Source organism: Durio zibethinus, chromosome 21 (genome assembly GCF_047325235.1).
Source record: "Durio zibethinus cultivar Kanyao isolate XHJ-2024 chromosome 21, ASM4732523v1, whole genome shotgun sequence".
Lineage (NCBI taxonomy): Eukaryota > Viridiplantae > Streptophyta > Magnoliopsida > Malvales > Malvaceae > Durio > Durio zibethinus.
Window position 1 is genome coordinate 2617533 of NC_143182.1, and position 18031 is coordinate 2635563.

The window sequence follows — 18031 nt, forward strand, 5'->3', positions numbered from 1 at the left end:
AGTAAAACCTTGAAATCGAACATTGGAAGGCCAAATATAATAGCTCTGATCACAATCGATATACCTTACATTTGAAAAATGCTGGATACAGCTATGTGATCCAATTAGCTGATTTAAATGAGCAAAAGATTTACATTGGTATAGAACAGATGAAATATAGAATATTTTGGTGCTGCAGAGCACCGAACATGGAGCCAAAGAGAAAATGACCCTTGCAGTAATGCAAACCCTTATTTTATTTCTGTATCAAAACCCCCACAAAAGGAATTATGAGAAAATATATAGTGAAAAACTCACAGAAGCACTCAAAGCTCTATACATGGTAGGCTCTAACAAACGAATTTTGTATGATATACACAAGGCACAAAAAAGACATCAGTGTATTGACAAGCTATGCTATATGCTTCCAGGAACTGGGAAGATCATATCTACGCCACATACATACACATCTGACCACTACACCATGCTAGCAAGTTAACCTGCTGGAACTTTTTGCCTGCAACCTTTCATTCATGCCTTGGAATGAGCAATGAGCTGATAAGAAAAAGAAGAGGGCGTGCACTGTTTCACAAACACTTGAAGTAGCTTATTATGCTGTTGGAACAGCACTTGCCGATTTACGAGCTTGAATGATATTGTAGGAGCTACCAAGTTTAACACACTCAGACTCGGCATTATATGTTGAAAGCAACCTTCTCTGCATTGATTTTATTACTAGTCAGTAAAGAATGAAATATATATTTTGACTAGATGTTGTGTTAGACCTTTTGGCATTAATTGGTTCTCATTTTCTTTTGCAGAGAATATTTATTTATTTAATATGTACATGACAATAGGTGGCAGTAATAACTACATGTACTTGGCTCAAAACTTCCAAGTCAGAAAAGGAAAGAGAAGCCAAGAAGCAGGGCACTAAATAATACTCACGATGATGATGATTTATAACCATTATATATTCAAAACTACAGTAATGATTATTATCAATTAATATGAAATAAATAAAAGAAGAAATAGTGCAAAATAAATGAAAGAAAGAATTTATCTCAAGAAGTACAGACCCTCCAAAACTGAGAACCTGGTAGACAATGCAAAATTCTAAAACAATATCACAGGATGGCGTTTAAACAGAAAACTCAAATGAAGGTGGTAGATAGAGTGATCCATTCAGATTCAAACTGAATGTAGTTTCAGTGTTATATGAGCAGACTTCTCCATCAAAAATAGTTTCAGGCCTAAAATTTTAATAATAAAATAACATATACTGTGTAAGAGCCAACAGTGAATATAAATACATGCTGAAGAAGAGGAACAAGAACTTACATAATCCTCAAACTCGGGGCTTGTCAAATTGACAGAGAGATTTCTCATCAGCAACGATACCTGCAAAGAGCCAAAGAAAGCCCCTTGAGTTAACTGTAACCTTCTAAGTAAGAATATGACACCTCTATCTCCTCCACACACCGCCCTTCAAATTGAAAAGAAAAGGCAGATTAATAACATCATTTAGGGTGACATACTGTTTCCAAATTTATTGGGTCCATCTGCTTCAACTTCTGCAATTGCCCACTTGCACCAGGGTCAAAGACACTGCCAATGAAGCTGTACACCTGAGCAAAATCTGGTATAACTGCATCAAAAGGAGAGTTATAACTAATGGGACAAAAGAAAAATTCAAGATGTAATAATATAAAATTTTTGTTTATCAGGTGTTCCTAATACTCCAGTGCTTAAGTGACAGCTATAAAACCAACTGACTAATTCGCATTCAAGCTATTCTCTGGGGTGAACTAGGCAATTCAAAGTACACATAAAATGTCCATCTTTTATAATCATAAATAAGGATGGCAAGAGCTAAAAAGAGCAGCAAGGGATTACAGAATAACCCAGTAAGTAATAACATCAAGAAAATATACAGCAACAAGGCAAAAATATGGGTAGAATACAGATAAAAATACTTCCACAGTCAAATAAGTTGATGTTCTTTATGATGAGGCAACTAAAATTCATCATGAAAGTATCAGAGACAACAAGATCAATTTCTTGCAAATAGAAAAACATGACACTTTTTGTAACAATAAACAAACCTCAAATATGAGACAAAAGTAAACAATGTTAAGTTTTTCAAGTGTAAAGATAAGTGAATATATCATACAAATCAGAAATCTTTTGATATCAAGCACTTAATTCAGTAATCAGCAGTAGGTGTTAAAACCAAAGTTACTTTACATATAGCAGATGATTAAAGTGCTGTGTGAGACTGCATTATAGATGCCATTATTATTAAGTTCTATTTTAGATTAATTATTTTCAAAAATTGCATTCATCATGTTATTTGCTATTCCAGTGTTGTAGCTTAGAGATATGGTCATATCAACATGGTCCGGCGATGCCAGTATCAAGCTCAAAGTAGAAATAAAATACTAACCTCTAGATTCCTTCCCATGATCCCCTCGGTCAATTGTTTCACCAAATGGCCAAGTCCTGGGAGTGCTTTCATTACTGATACTGTAACAAGAATTATGTGCAATAGTTGGTCTAGCCAATATGGCATCATCTGAAAACATACATGATCCATATGTTATTTTACTTTTAAGAGTTGAGAGGAAGAAGAAAAGGAGATAAAAACAGTGCAGGAACAATTAAAACCTTTGGTCACTTGAGACACAGTGACAGGTGGCACAGACCAGGAAGACAAAGCTGAACTGGCAACTGGATTTCCATGCATTGATGATGAATCTGGTCTGTACGTATAACCAGATTCAAGTAAGGCAGATGAAGATTGAGATGGTCCAGCAACTTGGGGTACAACAGTTGCTGCAACAGATACAAATGTAAAAGAGGGTCAACTCAGGATAACAAAACTACCCACAAAAAAATACAACTGATATCGAAATGTTGGCCTTACTGACCATTTTTGGGAGCTTTTTGTGGGTAGGGGTGAGCTGCTTTCCTTTTTGGCCGAGGGGGAGGTACATGTTCGCTTGTCCCATTTTTCTGAACTTTTAGGAAATACTTCTGTGCATGGCTACGGATCTGCCAAGAGCATCCATTGAAGTATTTGGTAAAACATATTGAAAACAACATATAGCCTAGTAGTTATGGGAAGAAATCATAACATCTTTCCATTTACCTGGATGACTGTCTTCGAACCAATGAATGCTTCAATCTTCTTCCAATCACGATCAAATCTAAAATGAGCAAGGTGAACAAAAAATCACATCAGCACCACTAATTTAAATTTTAGGCAATCGATAAACTTAATCTCATGTACTTGGAATTAAAGTCAATATCTTATTTCAGTTGCTCATCAACCAAAGAAGGTCATTTCTGTAGAGTAAAAACCAAATTATCTGAATAATCACAAGCAAATGCATACAAATGGTAAAAGTCCAGATAAAACAAATTCTAACAAAAAATTTACTTCACCTAAGCATAATATCCTCTTGGAATTTTGGCATTTTATCTGTCTTAACACTAAATGAAATCGAAATTTTCAATCTGTTTTCCCTTCCCATAAAATATTTCCGCAATCCCAGCTACACTCAAAACCCTCAATATTAATGTAACATATAGCCCTAAACATTAAAAACAAACATTAACATTTTATATTCACCGCTATTGAACAAACACCAATTTAAAACCCTAATTCCCTATTTGGTACCTAATAAAATAATAAAACATAAAAAAAAGGAATTGAATTTGTCTCTCACTTCACTCAATTCATTTTCCAACTAAACAAATAATAGCTAAAATAGAACAAAAATTAAATTTACTGACAATTGAAGAGCTTCGAGAAACTTATCGTGGTCCTGCTCGGTCCAGCTCTCTCTAGACTTGGTAATAGTGTAAGGCTTCCGGATCTTCTTACTCGGATCCTCCGAGTACGCAGTCGAATTGCCAGCACTGGAGGTCGACATGTAGGTGGCAGGAGGAGGAGACGGCGCCACCGTATTGGCAGGCGGCGGAGAATTAACACCTCGAAACTCCCAAAGAGTAATTCGCGGTAAAAAAAAAAATTAATTTAATTTTGGATTTTATTTCGGTTTCTGGCTTCAGGTTTTTTTTTTTTTTTGGTGGTCGCTGTTTGGAAAGTCGGACAAAAGTGAAGTGGGGAGAAAGAAATGTGGTGAGGAACTGACAATTAAGCTTTTATATATTTGAGGTAGAGAAGAGAAGGGAGTAGGGAGAGGAAGAGGGCGAGAGCCGTACACGTGGAGAAATCCGGGTCATTGGATAGTGGTATGACAAGTGGCAATTTTGTAGTATGTCAGTTAAGATTCTCCACCACCTAGGACAAATAAAATAGCAGGTTTACCGGTGTTGCCGTACAGCTTGGGTTTGACCACGTAGGTATTTTTGACTGAAATGTAAAATTTGGTACAAATGGTAATATATCCCTCGGAATAAAACAAAAACATTTTTTTTACTACTATATTAGATTGCTTTTAATCAGTGTTATATGATCTTAGCCAAAAAAAAATCAACGTTATATGTCAAAAAATAAAAATATCATTTAATTTTTATAAAAATAAAGCATTAACTTTTGGTTGAAGCTAAAATTTCCTCATTTATTGTTGTTATCTTTTTGGTGCATATTTATTTATTAATATTTGGATTAAGTCAAAAGTATACTTTTATACTTTTTTACATTTTCTAAATTTAAACTTAAGAATGTTAGAAAGTTAATATAAATTTTTAAAAAAAAAAACATAGAAAGTTTTTTATGAAATTAAAATTTTAAATTACAATCCGTCTTAAAGTTTCCTTTTTAACTTGTGAAAGATTTTGTAAGAATATTTTGAAATATAATGAACAAAATTGATTAAACATGATGTGTTAATCAATAAATTTATAATTAAAAATTATATAATAATTTTGAAATAATTTAAAATATAAAATAATTAATGAAAAAACTTTCAAGATATTCGAATGTCATACATTAAAATTTGAATTTCATGTAATTAAGCAAGAAAAATAACTTTTCTTTTAATTTTATATTGTATTATTTGAATACTTAACCAATAAAATCTGAATATTATATTTAAAAGTGAGACATCTGTATATGATATTTGAATATTATGTCTAAAAAACCTTTAACATGATTCTATATTAAGACATTCGAATATTTTTACTAAGCATTGGAATACCACAACTTAAAATATGATTTGAAACAAAATTATAAAAGAGAATTAGAAATAGCACCAAGAGCATTTGGATATCTTATTTCAAATCACAATTGTTCTTCCTATTACCTTTGTTATGTTTTATTTTTTAATGCCATCTTTCAGTCATCACGCATCATTTTTAGAATTGATAATGAGTCAGGTTAGAATAGAGTTTTATTTTTTTCGAATTCAATCTGAATTTTTTTTAATTTTTTTATATTTAAACTAAATTTGATTCGATATTATATAAATCATACTTGATTATATTCGAAATTAATAAAATATTATTTTTTAAATATAAATATTTAAATATATAATTATATAAATATATATAAATAAAAAATAAAAAAATAAATTTTATATAATATCATATCAAGTCAAATTTATTTAAAATTTAAATATAATTCGATTTTATTTTTTTTAATATTATTTAACCTGACTCAAAATTTAATTTTAAAAAAATTAATTATATAAAATTGAATCAAATTGAAATTTATTGAGACGGATTAATTGTCAACCTTATTATATATTGTACGGACAAATAGATGCCACGCGTGCCACATATTTAGCAGCACGTAAAATTACGGCTGCACCCTTCGAAGCAGACACATAATTGGAAAAAAAATACAAGTTGTTTTATTGAAAAATGAAAATTCTAGGCTCATAGAGCATAGCCTTGTCGGAACCGGACAGCATTGTGACCTTAATCTCTGATTTTTTTTTTTTTTAATGTTTGCTTAAAGTCTACACCTAGAATTCTACGAAGCAAACATGTTTAGCTAAGCTACCAGGATTTTATTAAAAACTCAAATGATTACGAAGCGGATTTTCCTTTAAGCATTGCCAATTAACCAGTAACAAGTAAGTGCTTTGTGTAATTTACTTAAATCAATTCATTTACAAACTACGACCAGCAAGGTTAAAAGTTTTAAACTTTCAGCTTTCGATATTTTCTTTTCTTATTATTTTAAAAAACGTGTTTATTGTTTGTAAGTAATGGTTTCGTTGATGTAAAGCATGGGTAATTGCTCCAAAACGTAGTAAAATAGAAATGATGAGTTTTGGTGCATACTTTTACGATAGGTCGGTGGGGTGCGGTTCGCATTGAATCATGGGCCATTGACAATTTGACAACGAGCCGCCCAATTGTCTTCTCACCGCTTCAGATTGAGGACCATTGGCCATACGTTTCATAAGCCGACCATTGACAATTTAGCCTTTGACTTCGGTTTTAGGCCTTCCAATTACCCAACTACTTTTTTTGTTTTTTTTTTCACGAATTCAAATCTTAGATAAAGGAAAATGCAAAAACTCTCGGCTGCAACTCTTTCATGGATTGATAAAAGCAAAAGCGGTTCGTCTGGAGTAAAAACAAGGAAACCTCTCGCGTAAAGTATACAATCATTACATCATTACGCTCAAAAAAGAATGAAAAAGGGATGCAATGTTGATACCTCCAAAAACCCAAAAAAAAGAAAAAAAAACAGAAGAGTAAAGAATGCTTTACAGGCTGTTCTGGCAATTGGCAATACAAACCCAGAAGAGTAAAACAAAAAGAAAAAAAGTGAAGCAGGCAATAAAAATTTAGCCCCCTGAATCTGTTCAAAACCTAATCGAGCCAGCGAGTAACCCCATCATCCTCCCCTACAGCTGCCAGAATCTCTATGCGTACATCCAAAATTGCCTGACATTTTGAGTGATGGAAGCAAATCAAAAAAAGAGAAGATAACAGAGTAAAGGGCAAAAAAAAAAAAAAAAGGAGAAGAAAACAATCTATAGAGAGACACGCCTATCCTTAGGATTAAGAAGGTCATATGCAATATAATCAGTGTACAATATTCTTTAACCACTGTGAGAATCCTTCACAAATGATCCAAAAAGTTAATGCCTAAATACCCAGTAGGGTTCATAATTGCCACCCGATATGTAGCTGATAGCACAAAATGATGAGGATTACAGAAATGATGGGAACTTACTGAAGGATTTCTACAATTGACCAGCCTACATTCCTCCAAAGGACCTTGTAATGTCCAACTCTCCCAAACATCGAAGCTGTGACTAGCAAATACAAATTCCATTCTTCTATTAATCTGCCATGACAAGACAGAACATTAATACCTGACCTCATCACAAAGCAGAAAGTTACAATCAGTTAGAACAAAAGACAAAAGATATCTCAATGCCCCATCTGTCTCTAGTAGCATTCGAATTTAGCATCTCAAAGATACAAGTATTTTTTAGATACATTGTGACAGAATCTTTTTTTTTTTTTAATGTCTATTTACTTAAAATAAGCTATAGCTTTTGATCTAGCAACTTCAATGCATTTAAAGAGAATTGCAGCAGCAAAATAAGAAAGCTCTTTTGGGACCAAAAATAAAGCAACCATCATATCTGGGCTGCTGTTGTTATAGGAATTGCATTATTCTCATGACAAGCTAAAGCATATCTACTCCCTCATAAGAAGTAACAAAGTTAGAGGAATTACCCAGATAGAGATTATTTTGCTCTAATTCAAAGAAAACATTAACCAACTATAGCAATAAAAATTATAGAATTTCACCCCAAACCAAAAAAAAGAAAGAGGTAATTGTACCGGTCCATTAAAAGTCTAAAGCATAACCTACTATTTTACAACAAATTTATGGAACCAAGTCATAGTGAGGTTTCTTGAGCTAAGAATCGATCAAAAGATAACACAAGATTTTAGTGAAGCCATGCTTAGAAAGAAACTCCCTAATAATTTGTAAAAATGTAAAGTTACCTGCAGCAACTTCCCACCAGCAGCAAAGGAACGCAGACCAATTGTGTCCTGAAAAAATATGCATAAAACATTTCAAATACAGTTACCCAAAGGCCTGGAGCTATAGTTAATTAATTAAAAACTATGCCCACCACAACAATTTTAAGCAAAGGCAGAATAAATTCCAACCGCAAAAGTAAAAAATTCCTGCTAACAAACCTTGCTTCTGTAGACAACAAGGAACTGTGCTCCAGGATCTCTTTTGGTTACATTTGACATGGTGTCTAGGAACCAACCACCACCTTTAACTCTTTGTCTGGACACATGGAGTGCAGGACGATCTCTTGCATACAAAGCTATAACACATCCCTCCTTCAGCGTATCACCAGACTGTCCACTTAGTTTCTTGCTAGTTTTAAAAAGCTGGTCAGAAGTTGACCCTTGCGTTAATTCTATAGGTGTTTTCCTATTTCTTGTGTCTTCAGGTGACCGAGAACCAGAACTTAATGCTTGATCTGTGCCACTCATAGCAGTGTCATCTTCTCTTTGTGAAGTACTTTCTTTCTCTAATATCAAGGGTTCATCTGATTTTTGTAGGGGTTTTTGACGGGAATGCCTCTTTTTGGCCTTTTTACCTAATCTGCTGCGTCTCGCATCTGGTTTAGCGGCAATGTTATGAGACAAACTGGAACTTTGATTCTGATTAGGAGAATCCTTAGATTGATTGGTATCCCTTTTATGGGAGCTTTCAGGACTTAGTTGAATATCATCAGTCAATTGTTCACCACTTGATCCCTGCAAAGAACTTTCTTTCTCTTGTATGCTAAACTGTCCTTTTTCATCAACTATTTCACTTTCTTTCTCATCCTCATCAGAAATGGCATCCTTTGGTATAACCCCATCAAAGAAGAATGTTTGCAACATAGAGATTGCCTTCTCCCTTATCTCCATCCACACTTCTTCGCTATAATCTGCACTTCGTGGAAGTATCAATACATTTGGCATCTCCTTCACCTGAAGCAAAGATGTTGTCATAATTTAATTAGCAACATCTTCAATAATCTTAGTCATGCAATATAAAATGGCAATATTCATCCCCCCACCCAATTAACTACTGCCTCAACACGGTCAAAATTGACTCTTTCTATCAAAAGATGAAAAACACTCTTTTATCTTAGATGAAGATGAAGATGGAGAGAAAGAGAAGTGGAATTATAAAAGATTCAAGCTGAGCGTTCTTTGTCTCTCCCCACCCTTCCATTCTCCCTCTAACCCCCTTCACAACCAATTGTCACTAGGAACCAAATACATATTATGGCAAATGGCAGGAATATGGTATGTCATGGAATGGAAACAAGATGCTATTGGTAGAGCAATAGAACCTATTACAAAGCTGACCTCATTTAATTAGCACTTCCTGACCTTTCAACCTGACTGTAAACCAAGAGACCTTTTTGCTGTTTCAAAGCAGAATTTGAACCAATTCCGAATATGCATACACATTTTTAAGGATAATCGCTACCTTCCTAAGTAAACAGCATAGCACAGCAACACCTCAATTCAGAGCCTAAGAAATTTTATCATACCCATGCTTCCATCCACTGTGGCCCTTCAGCTCCATCCAGGGCACAACCAGCTAAGGTGCCATCAATGAGAAGCTGCTTCAATGCACAATCATCCAAGAGCTGGCTGCTACCCGTATTCACAAGAAAAGCCCCTGAACAGAATTACCCCCAAAAAGAAACAAATTCATACAAAAGAAAAGAGACGGAATCATAATTTAAAAAAAAAAATGAAATAGGAATCTCAGAAATATGAAAGCAAATGTACCTGGCTTTACATGCTGCAAACATTCAGCATTGATAATCTGAACAGTTTCATTCGTTAAAGCGCAATGAAGTGATATAAGGTCACTTGCAGCTAGTAAATCATTAAGCGTATCCATTCTACGGGCAGCTGGTGGGAATGTTATAGAAGACCTACTTACTTTTCCATTTTCCTGTGAAAACATGATTCAGGGGGAAATTTATTCCAATAGAAAATCCATCTGACCGAATCAAAGAAAAAAATATATTATTAACTAATAAAATCCAAAAGCTGTGCCTTTGAATTGACAGATCATGTACACAACATGAGACATGCATGTACACTGCTAAAACCTTAGTGAAGCTCATTTTCAGTTTCAATACAATATGCAATAGATCCGTTATTGTTTTTCAGTTTACAGCATAAGATCTAACTGAAAAACATGTTAGAAGAGACTATAACTTTTAAGATCTTTAGATCCAGTTCAAAATGCACATAGCCATTCAGCAATATTGTGCTTAACTCTTCCACAGTTGATATTTCACTAAATTTGCTTAAACTGTTTCAGATAGTCTGCATTTTGAGTTGTACCCCCGATGAGAAATTCTAACACTTATCACAAAGTTGCCTCCCAGAGTAGATAAAAGAATAAGGCATTAATTCTTCCTAAATTCCATTAACAACCAAGCACTACAATGTTAAGCTTTAACACAAATTTGCTAAAATGCTACTTGATTTTTCACCTAATTATCAAATTTTATTGGATCAATAGCAAATGAGCACTTTAACAACAACATTTTAACAATTTAGCAGATTTTAGCTGCTAAAAGTCCAATTGGAAAATTTTCTGTAATCCTTTACCTCCACAATATCAAAAAAAAGCACACTCATTTTGAAGGCTAAGCTTCTGGATGCCAGAGCCCGGGCCGACGCAGATCTACCAACAATTCCCAACACTAGTCCTCGACATCGCCTCATTCCCCGACAAAGCGGCTGAACCGAACCAAGCCAGCCGGAAGCTGAAAGCGCGTGGCGAGAGAGCAAGTGCGTGCGACGAAGCAAGCCAAGAAAAAGCGCCATGACAGTGTCCGCGATCTCCTCAGCTCTCGAGGCATCGACATGGACAAGACGTAGTCCGAGGTCAGCTGCTAAGGCAGAGTCGACGGTGCGGTCAGAGGAGCCGAGGCAGAGGATGAGCTGATAAGGACGGAGCCGACGCTGAGCAGCTCGAGGGAGGTAGGCGAGGGAGTGGAGGAGGACAGCCATGGCAGCCTCGATCTTCCCGTCGCCTAAGCTGCCAAGAGGGACGTGCTCGACGAGTGCGACGCCGGCTAAGGATTCTTGTTCGAGGAAGCAATCTTCGATGCAGTTGAGGGAAACAACCAAAGGGAGAGGCGTAGGATTGTTACGGTGAGGCATTGCGGCAGAGGATCTGAGTCTAGATGATATCTTGGTAGTGGAGGTGAGGTTCATCCTCCGAATCTGCGCTATTGGCTCGAGGAGTGAGGGAAAGAGCTCTTAGGTAATGGTTACTGGTTAGGGTTTACGGGTGTGATTTTGGGTATTTTCAGGGGCTAAAGTTTCGTAAGGAAAACTGAATAGGCATCTATGGTATAGATTCCTGATTCTGGTCATAACGCTGTTGTTATTTTGGCTTTTGTTAGTTTGTTGTAGCGTATTTTGGCTCTGTTAGTTTTGTTGTAGCTCCTCAGCTTCGGGAGCAGTACCAAAGTAATGAAATTTGTCAATTTATTGCTCTACTGATGATGAAATGAGATGCCATTATAAATTTCTAAATTCCAGTTTATGTCCCAATTTTTGGCAATTTAGGGGAAGCCCCGCTTTCAAGTAGTCATTATTTTCTCCCATAAAATCGGTTTATTGGATTTGCAGCATCAACATTTATATGTGTAATAACATTTTCTTTCTTTATCTGATGCAAAATTGAAATATCTACTTATTTTGTAAGTGCAAAATTAACTTATTCATATATGCGACACCAATATGTATATGTTTACTAATAATTTTTTTATCCAATGTAAAATTGAAGTTTCTTGTTTATTTCTTTGAAAATTAAACACTTGACATGATATTCTTTATTCACTCTCTTGAGGAGCTTGGTTTGACATCCTCTTCCGCTCGCTCTTGTGATGTTCTCGACACAATTGTTCTCAACACAATTATCACCTGCCTACTCTTGAAATGCTTGGACGTGATCAGACTTGCCGAGACTAACCCATCTTGCATGCCTCCCACTAGAGCACTTAAAAATAAAAATCTGATGAGTAATAGATTGACTATGATACCATTTATTACACGATCATTTCCTTCTTCCTGTAAAATCAATTTATTAAGATGTATAATGCTAGCACTTATAAATCTAAAACTTTTTTTCTTTTATCCTATGTAAAATTCAAACATCTTGACCACTCTTGATGTGTTTGGCATGACACTGCCCCCTTACAATTTTTTTTTATATGCATGCACGGCATGAGATTTTTTAAGGTGCATATTGTGACGTCATATGATATGATCCAAAACTCCAAAGTCTATAGTTTATGCTTTCCTCTGTTTATTTACCAGGATAGGAATCAATGTTCGGAGACATACGGCGATTCCTATTAAACAGCAAGTCTAATAAAAATACAAGGGTTTTCCCCTAACGTGATCCAGGGGAAGTAATCATCATGGTGATAGATGCTGCTGAATTCATTGTTTGCTTGCGGAGACTGTAAACGACTTCCTAATTTTCTTTTGTGCATTTATTAGCACCCAAAGTGCGCAAGTACAAATTAGTAGCAAATACAACTCACTGATTTGCAGTCTCCCAAGACATCTTGATGCAATGAGTCTTCAACCTACAATTACCTAACTCACCAAAAGTGATAAGAGCAGCCAACCTACAATTACCTAACTCAAAACTCTGTATCATTATCAATGTTTTTAACCAGGGCACCACTACTATCATAAGTTACAACTTAAAAAGTGGAGACTTTAGAATAGTTTTTGATAAAGCAGCAGACAGCTCACAGCTCGCAGTTAATGAATTAAATTGAAGAATCACTCCAAGTTAATACAAGAACATAAAACTTTTACATTACCAACAAAACCAAGAAGCATATGATCTTTCCACAGACTATACAATGCAAAATTTCTACAAGATATAGAAAGCTACATACATTTTTGAGGATGAAGATTGAAGACTCACACCAAACAACTGCTGAACAAGTCTATATCACCAACAGGCTCATCGTATGATTAAAAGTGGCATCACATTCTTGTCCAAACACTGAGCAACTATGACCTTTCCTTCTTTTTTCCTGAACCAGGATATTCATAATTCACCATGTAGTAAGAAAGCAAATGGAGAATATAGAAGACATGCAAACTATAGCTGATTATCTAAGAGTAATTCATATCTTAAACATGCTAAACCAACAAGTGACAACTTCCACCCACCAACCAGAACCCACCAGTACCTCACATTTATAAGTTGAGTTGCTAATTGAGGTTTTCTTCAGTTTCTGGCCTGCAACCTCGATATCTTCCAGACTGCTACCAAAATCCTGAAAGATATCCTTTTCATTTATAATTAAAAAACATCACACTGCCAGTTGAAGAGATCCATCTTAGAGAAACTTCCTCCTAAAATTACGGGTAGTTGCTTGATACGATCGCATTAGCAGTCCAACTCCAATTCCAATCCCAAGGCACATGCCGAGGCCAATTCCAACACCAACTCTAACACCAGCATTAAACCATGAAAGTTGGCCATCCTCACCAGCATACATGTCTTCAGAGTAGTAACTATGTCCAATTTTCCCATCAGAGTCGTAATCTTCAACTTCGGCTTCTGTAACCTGCACACCACCACAATAATTATTATATTTTAGTAAAAAAGTACAGCATGTGATTATAAGACATCCAATACTAGAGAAATTAAATTGCAAAACAGACCCATGGAAGCTTCTAAGAATCTGCTAGAACACACTAAACAAACACATTCATTATCCTACCGTTATTTTGAAGCTCATAGTTACAGACTTACAGTAAAGAATAAATTTATAATGCACATAAGCAATGCAGCAGTCATCCTACATTTTTTTATGACTTGGGTATGTCGTCATAATATGCAGTTTTTATTGTTATGCCTCCAGAATTTAACAAGATTAAATTTTCCCCCTATAAGTGAATCTAGGAAACAAATTTGGATGGAAAAATATAGAAAAAAGATTATTCAGAACAGCTGGCAATACCCTAAATCACTGATTGCTAAAAAAGCAGAGAATAGGTTGCTCCATGGGCTTGGAGTTACAAATGAAGGATCCAATAATCATTATACCAACACAGAAAACAGCGATCCTTTAAGAGGAAACAGGTTATATCCCTAAAAACATCTGCATGCATATCCATGGTGACTACTCTCCGATACCAAAATAAACTTCCAATCATATATAGACAACACAAAGCCCATAAACATTGCATTTCAACTCAGCAAAATTATAAAAGCAATAATTGTTTTTGTATGCTAAGGCCATAAGCAACCTCTTAAACTCTGTCATAAGATTTTTAAACAATCAACATTTTTCACACAATCCAATCTCCTCCTACCATGCTTGAATCTACATCTACATTATGAATTTTTGATCAGATAAAATATTAAGAAATTAAAACCAATTCCAATTTTACCTTCAATTTCCGGTTTCTAATCAATCCATTGCCATCCTTATTTTTCCCTTCGCTAATCTCCTCATCCTCAGGAATTGCATCCAACGTCCAACTAAGCCTCGATCCTCCTTTCCTCTTAGGACTCACAAGTATAGTCTTGGTCAATATCACAGGCACACCCGCACAGCACCCCGCAATATAAACTTCAATACCCGGCGCCAAAACCCCCATCTTCGGCTGAAAAAACGCAGAATTCCCAGGCTCCATAGTCGCGGCGGCCATATAACAATCCATGCTCCACTCTCCTTCCATCCTTTGCAACGAGCCACACAACACCATCTTTTCATCCTCGTACACCTCGAATTCAAACCCTCCCGTGACGCGAACGCTGTCGGTGCTTAAATAAGTGACCTCGGATGATTCTCGGTTGAGGCGGTCACGGCGGAGGGTAAGGGAAGCGGAATCAGAGGCTGGGACACGAGATCCATTGATTTCGAGGGAGACACCGATTTCACGGCGTAGGTGGCAGAGGGTGAGGTGGTCAGGGACGCTGTCGACAACGCAAGGTGCGATCCGTACGTAAAAGAGACGGATTTCGAGCCATACTGAGGAATTGTTTATGAGATTATAGGAATTCGAGGATTTCGGGATTAGAATTGGCGACGGATCGTGCAATTGATGGTCCATGGCTTATGAAAAGTAGAGGGTGGGAACGGAACTGGGAAATCAAAACTGGTAGAATTTGGGGATAACCATGAATAGCGAATTGGGGACGAAAGAGAAGTGAGATTTCGTTGGGGGAAGGAATTTAGGGTTTTTGAATATTGGGGATATACAATCAAAAGAGAAGCGACGGTGAGGTTTGTTGTGAATATTTAGTTAATATGGTGAACGGCAATGGAAAAAAGAAAGACCGAGTCAAAACAAAACCCTGGACTGTAAGATGGACATGATGACGTCAGAAAAACGATGGTTTTGACTATTTGTTCGCAACAGAATGGGCTGAAGGAGGAGGATCTTGGCTGAAGGATAGACCACATAAATTTATTTACGGTTGAGTCTCTTTATCTGAAACTGTAAGCCCAATAATCCAGCCCATACCTGCCACAAAGTCAACTTTTGGGCTTCATGTTTTTAATTATGGATTTAACAACTAATTTCAATACTTTTTATGTTTAATACCAAAGTAATATTATGTCACTGAATATCCCTACAAGTTACTTATTAATACATTCAATGTTAAAAAAAAATTACATAAAGATGACTTAAAATGATCATATATTTTAAGATATTGTAGTCACCAATATCGACAAAAAAAGCTATAAAAAGTTTACATTCAGTAGCACTATATTTAATATTTTTTCATAACAGTATGCTATTAAATTTCCATAGAAATTACTGGCAATAAAGTCCAATGTTACCATGAAGGTTGTAAAAAACCGAAACATTACATAGATTATAAAAATATAGAGTCCACATTTATAAATAATTTTTTATTATAATTAAATATTTACAAGTGAAATACTCTTATAAAAAAAATACTATAAAGGTTATAAAATAAATATTACAAAAGTTATGAGAATGATATGTTACCAATAAATTTTTAAATTTGATTAAAACAATATATTAAATAAAAACATACATTTCCTAAAATGATGTAAACTCTAACCTTTTCGCAACTTCAATTCAATTTCTTTTTCTAGCATATTTTGATCAAATGAGGGTTTTTCGATTTTTAAAAGAACGTAAAAAAAATTAAAACAATTTTTTTTTTTAAAAGCTTAACTCTACCCAAATCGAATTAAATATCAAATAATACCCATACTTAAAAATCAACCACGAATAAAAAATTAATACAACTTCTGCTTATAACCTTTTGTTTTCAAAAAGAATTAAAAAGCTATTTTCCGCTACAAAATGAATGGTGATCGTTTGTTTTTCATATTTCAAACGGTTGAGCAAAAACATGAAATAAAACATTTTTTGACACTCGTATCCATTAATAACTTATAAGATAAAAAAAAAAAAAAAAGACAAAGAAATTGGTTACTCAAATATACAAAAAAAAAAAAAAGCCTAGATAGATATAATTATATGTAGAAAACATGTATATTTGAGAAATGCTACTCTCTTATAACTAAAATCTGGAATACGTCAAATGCCAATTCAACCAAAAAATTATTAATCCTATGCAACAACTTTTTAGCAATCAACGTTGCATTGAAAGGCTAGAAATTAAATGCGTAGAGGGTTTAAAACCGTACAAGTGGAAGCTACCCTTGTGGCCCTCAACCTTAAGGCAAAATGTATAGGCCGGTACGCTACTGCTGACCTTTTTTGGTGTTCCATCACAGCAAAAGATTCGTACATCACTGACGCCATGTCAAGCTGAGAAACTGAAATAGGCACTTTATAATAACCATCGACAACAAAAATAAAAAAAAAATCATAAATAAAATATATGAGTGGAAATTATGTCCTCTACGATTTTATTTCCAAATTCAACTTTATTTATTATATTTATTATTTTAGGCAGCCAATTGCAGTTGAGTAGATCAATAACTTGTCATTAATGATGACATTTAAGATTGACAATTAAAAGGGCAAAAAAATTGTGTATCTTACTTTTAGAGGTGGTTTTGGATTGCTCTGGAGTCGTCATCGTCAGCGTCATCGTCGTGCCTGAAACCGTTTTGAGTTCGAATCCCCAAAGGGAGTGGGTTCAAAAGGCATGATCGTGATCGATATTGAGGCAGCCAGTGCCGCACGCTCACACCCGTGACTCGTCTGTAAATTATGCGACTGAGTTTTTTATATCTGGGTGATGATAAGAGCCAAGAGAATTAGCTTATTTTAGCAGTAGAATGAATGATAGCTGGCTTCCGAGTTCCAAATTCTGTGAAAAACGGGAAATTAAAGATGCCATGACCATTTGCTGATAGCAAAGTAAAGAAAAAAAAGGAAAAAAAGTCGGCTTTTTCTGATTGCTATCTTCTGAAAATTTTCCACAATGTCTGCAACGAACCAATATAAGATGTGGTACTATCTGCAAAGAACGAATCCACTACCCTCCCCTCGTGGTCCTCCGCCTTTCTGTTTCGTAACTTAAAATTGCTGTTTATTCACATCAACAGCTTGAAGGCAGGCCTATTCATGATTGATCTGTACCTTCCATGTCTGATCAATCAAGCTTCAATATTATAAACCAAAAATTACTTTTACTTTCTTTTTTCTTTAATGAGAATATTATCATTATCATCAAAATGGCTGAAAAATTTTTTATCGAAAACCAAGAAGATTGCTGAAAATTCGTAATCTATGCCATAATTAAAATGTCCACGCCATCCTCATATTTTACCATTGTAAACAAGTAGCAATACCTCTTTCGATTTACAGTTAAAACACGAAATTAAAATTAAAATTAAAATTTTATATTTGTTAAATATAATTTTTTTAAAAAAATTATATGAATTAATCAAATTAATTTTAAAATTTAATAAAATTATATTTTAAACAAAATTATGATTAATGGATATTTATAAATTATTAAAGATAGTTAAAATATTATTATTTTAAATGTCAAACTGTTTGTTTTTGTGGAAGTTGATTTTTCATATAGTTGGTTTGCACTTCGCACTCCTTTGATATT

The 18031-nt window shown here is 34.8% G+C and overlaps 3 protein-coding genes and 1 long non-coding RNA gene across 8 annotated transcripts; all 4 read right to left on the reverse strand.

Moving 5' to 3' along the window:
• Nucleotides 1-37: 37 nt before the first annotated feature.
• Nucleotides 38-4120, reverse strand: LOC111304779 (protein REVEILLE 6-like). Of its 4 annotated transcripts, XM_022901710.2 has the most exons (9): nt 3778-4118; nt 3131-3188; nt 2910-3033; nt 2647-2814; nt 2426-2554; nt 1518-1627; nt 1321-1380; nt 586-697; nt 110-503 (listed from the first exon to the last, which is right to left on the reverse strand). In XM_022901710.2, the coding sequence occupies exons 1-8, from the start codon at nt 3915-3917 to the stop codon at nt 590-592; spliced, it is 897 nt and encodes a 298-aa protein (XP_022757445.2). In that variant the 5' UTR covers nt 3918-4118; the 3' UTR covers nt 110-503; nt 586-589. The 4 variants fall into 4 exon arrangements, with proteins under 4 accessions (XP_089606750.1, XP_022757445.2, XP_089606749.1 ...); XM_089750624.1 differs by lacking the exon at nt 586-697 and having other exon boundaries at nt 38-241; XM_089750623.1 differs by having other exon boundaries at nt 219-697; nt 3778-4120.
• Nucleotides 4121-6468: 2348 nt separating this feature from the next.
• On the reverse strand, nt 6469-11436 carry LOC111304781 (C-terminal binding protein AN-like). 2 transcript variants are annotated; one of them, XM_089750002.1, is made up of 7 exons: nt 10576-11436; nt 9739-9907; nt 9495-9625; nt 8128-8922; nt 7930-7977; nt 7142-7255; nt 6469-6849 (listed from the first exon to the last, which is right to left on the reverse strand). In XM_089750002.1, the coding sequence occupies exons 1-7, from the start codon at nt 11185-11187 to the stop codon at nt 6775-6777; spliced, it is 1944 nt and encodes a 647-aa protein (XP_089606128.1). In that variant the 5' UTR covers nt 11188-11436; the 3' UTR covers nt 6469-6774. The 2 variants fall into 2 exon arrangements, with proteins under 2 accessions (XP_089606128.1, XP_089606129.1); XM_089750003.1 differs by lacking the exon at nt 6469-6849 and having other exon boundaries at nt 7146-7283; nt 10576-11320.
• A 1348-nt stretch (nt 11437-12784) lies between these two features.
• LOC149512764 (uncharacterized protein At1g01500-like) lies at nt 12785-15236 on the reverse strand. Its single transcript, XM_089750004.1, has 2 exons — nt 14404-15236; nt 12785-13574 (listed from the first exon to the last, which is right to left on the reverse strand). Exons 1-2 carry the CDS (start codon nt 15067-15069, stop codon nt 13344-13346), a joined length of 897 nt encoding a protein of 298 aa, XP_089606130.1. The 5' UTR covers nt 15070-15236; the 3' UTR covers nt 12785-13343.
• Nucleotides 15237-15298: 62 nt separating this feature from the next.
• LOC149512765 (uncharacterized) lies at nt 15299-17201 on the reverse strand. The gene is made up of 3 exons (XR_016331109.1): nt 17008-17201; nt 16647-16778; nt 15299-15483 (listed from the first exon to the last, which is right to left on the reverse strand). It is a non-coding gene; the product is annotated as an uncharacterized LOC149512765 (long non-coding RNA).
• Between the last annotated feature and the right edge of the window lie 830 nt (nt 17202-18031).

Bases quoted from the DNA above. Each gene is read 5' to 3' on its own strand.
- LOC111304779 (XM_022901710.2), bottom strand. From the start codon at position 3,917: ATGTCGACCTCCAGTGCTGGCAATTCGACTGCGTACTCGGAGGATCCG. The intron at 3,189-3,777 runs GTCAGTAAATTT...TGCTCATTTTAG, and splicing joins TTTCTCGAAGCTCTTCAATT to ATTTGATCGTGATTGGAAGA. The intron at 1,381-1,517 runs GTATGTCACCCT...GGCTCTTTGCAG, and splicing joins ACCCAATAAATTTGGAAACA to GTATCGTTGCTGATGAGAAA.
- LOC111304781 (XM_089750002.1), bottom strand. From the start codon at position 11,187: ATGAACCTCACCTCCACTACCAAGATATCATCTAGACTCAGATCCTCT. The intron at 8,923-9,494 runs GTATGATAAAAT...TCTTTGCTTCAG, and splicing joins CACAGTGGATGGAAGCATGG to GTGAAGGAGATGCCAAATGT. The intron at 7,978-8,127 runs GTTTGTTAGCAG...ATATTTTTTCAG, and splicing joins TTGTTGTCTACAGAAGCAAG to GACACAATTGGTCTGCGTTC.
- LOC149512764 (XM_089750004.1), bottom strand. From the start codon at position 15,069: ATGGACCATCAATTGCACGATCCGTCGCCAATTCTAATCCCGAAATCC. The intron at 13,575-14,403 runs GTAAAATTGGAA...GGTGGTGTGCAG, and splicing joins TTAGAAACCGGAAATTGAAG to GTTACAGAAGCCGAAGTTGA.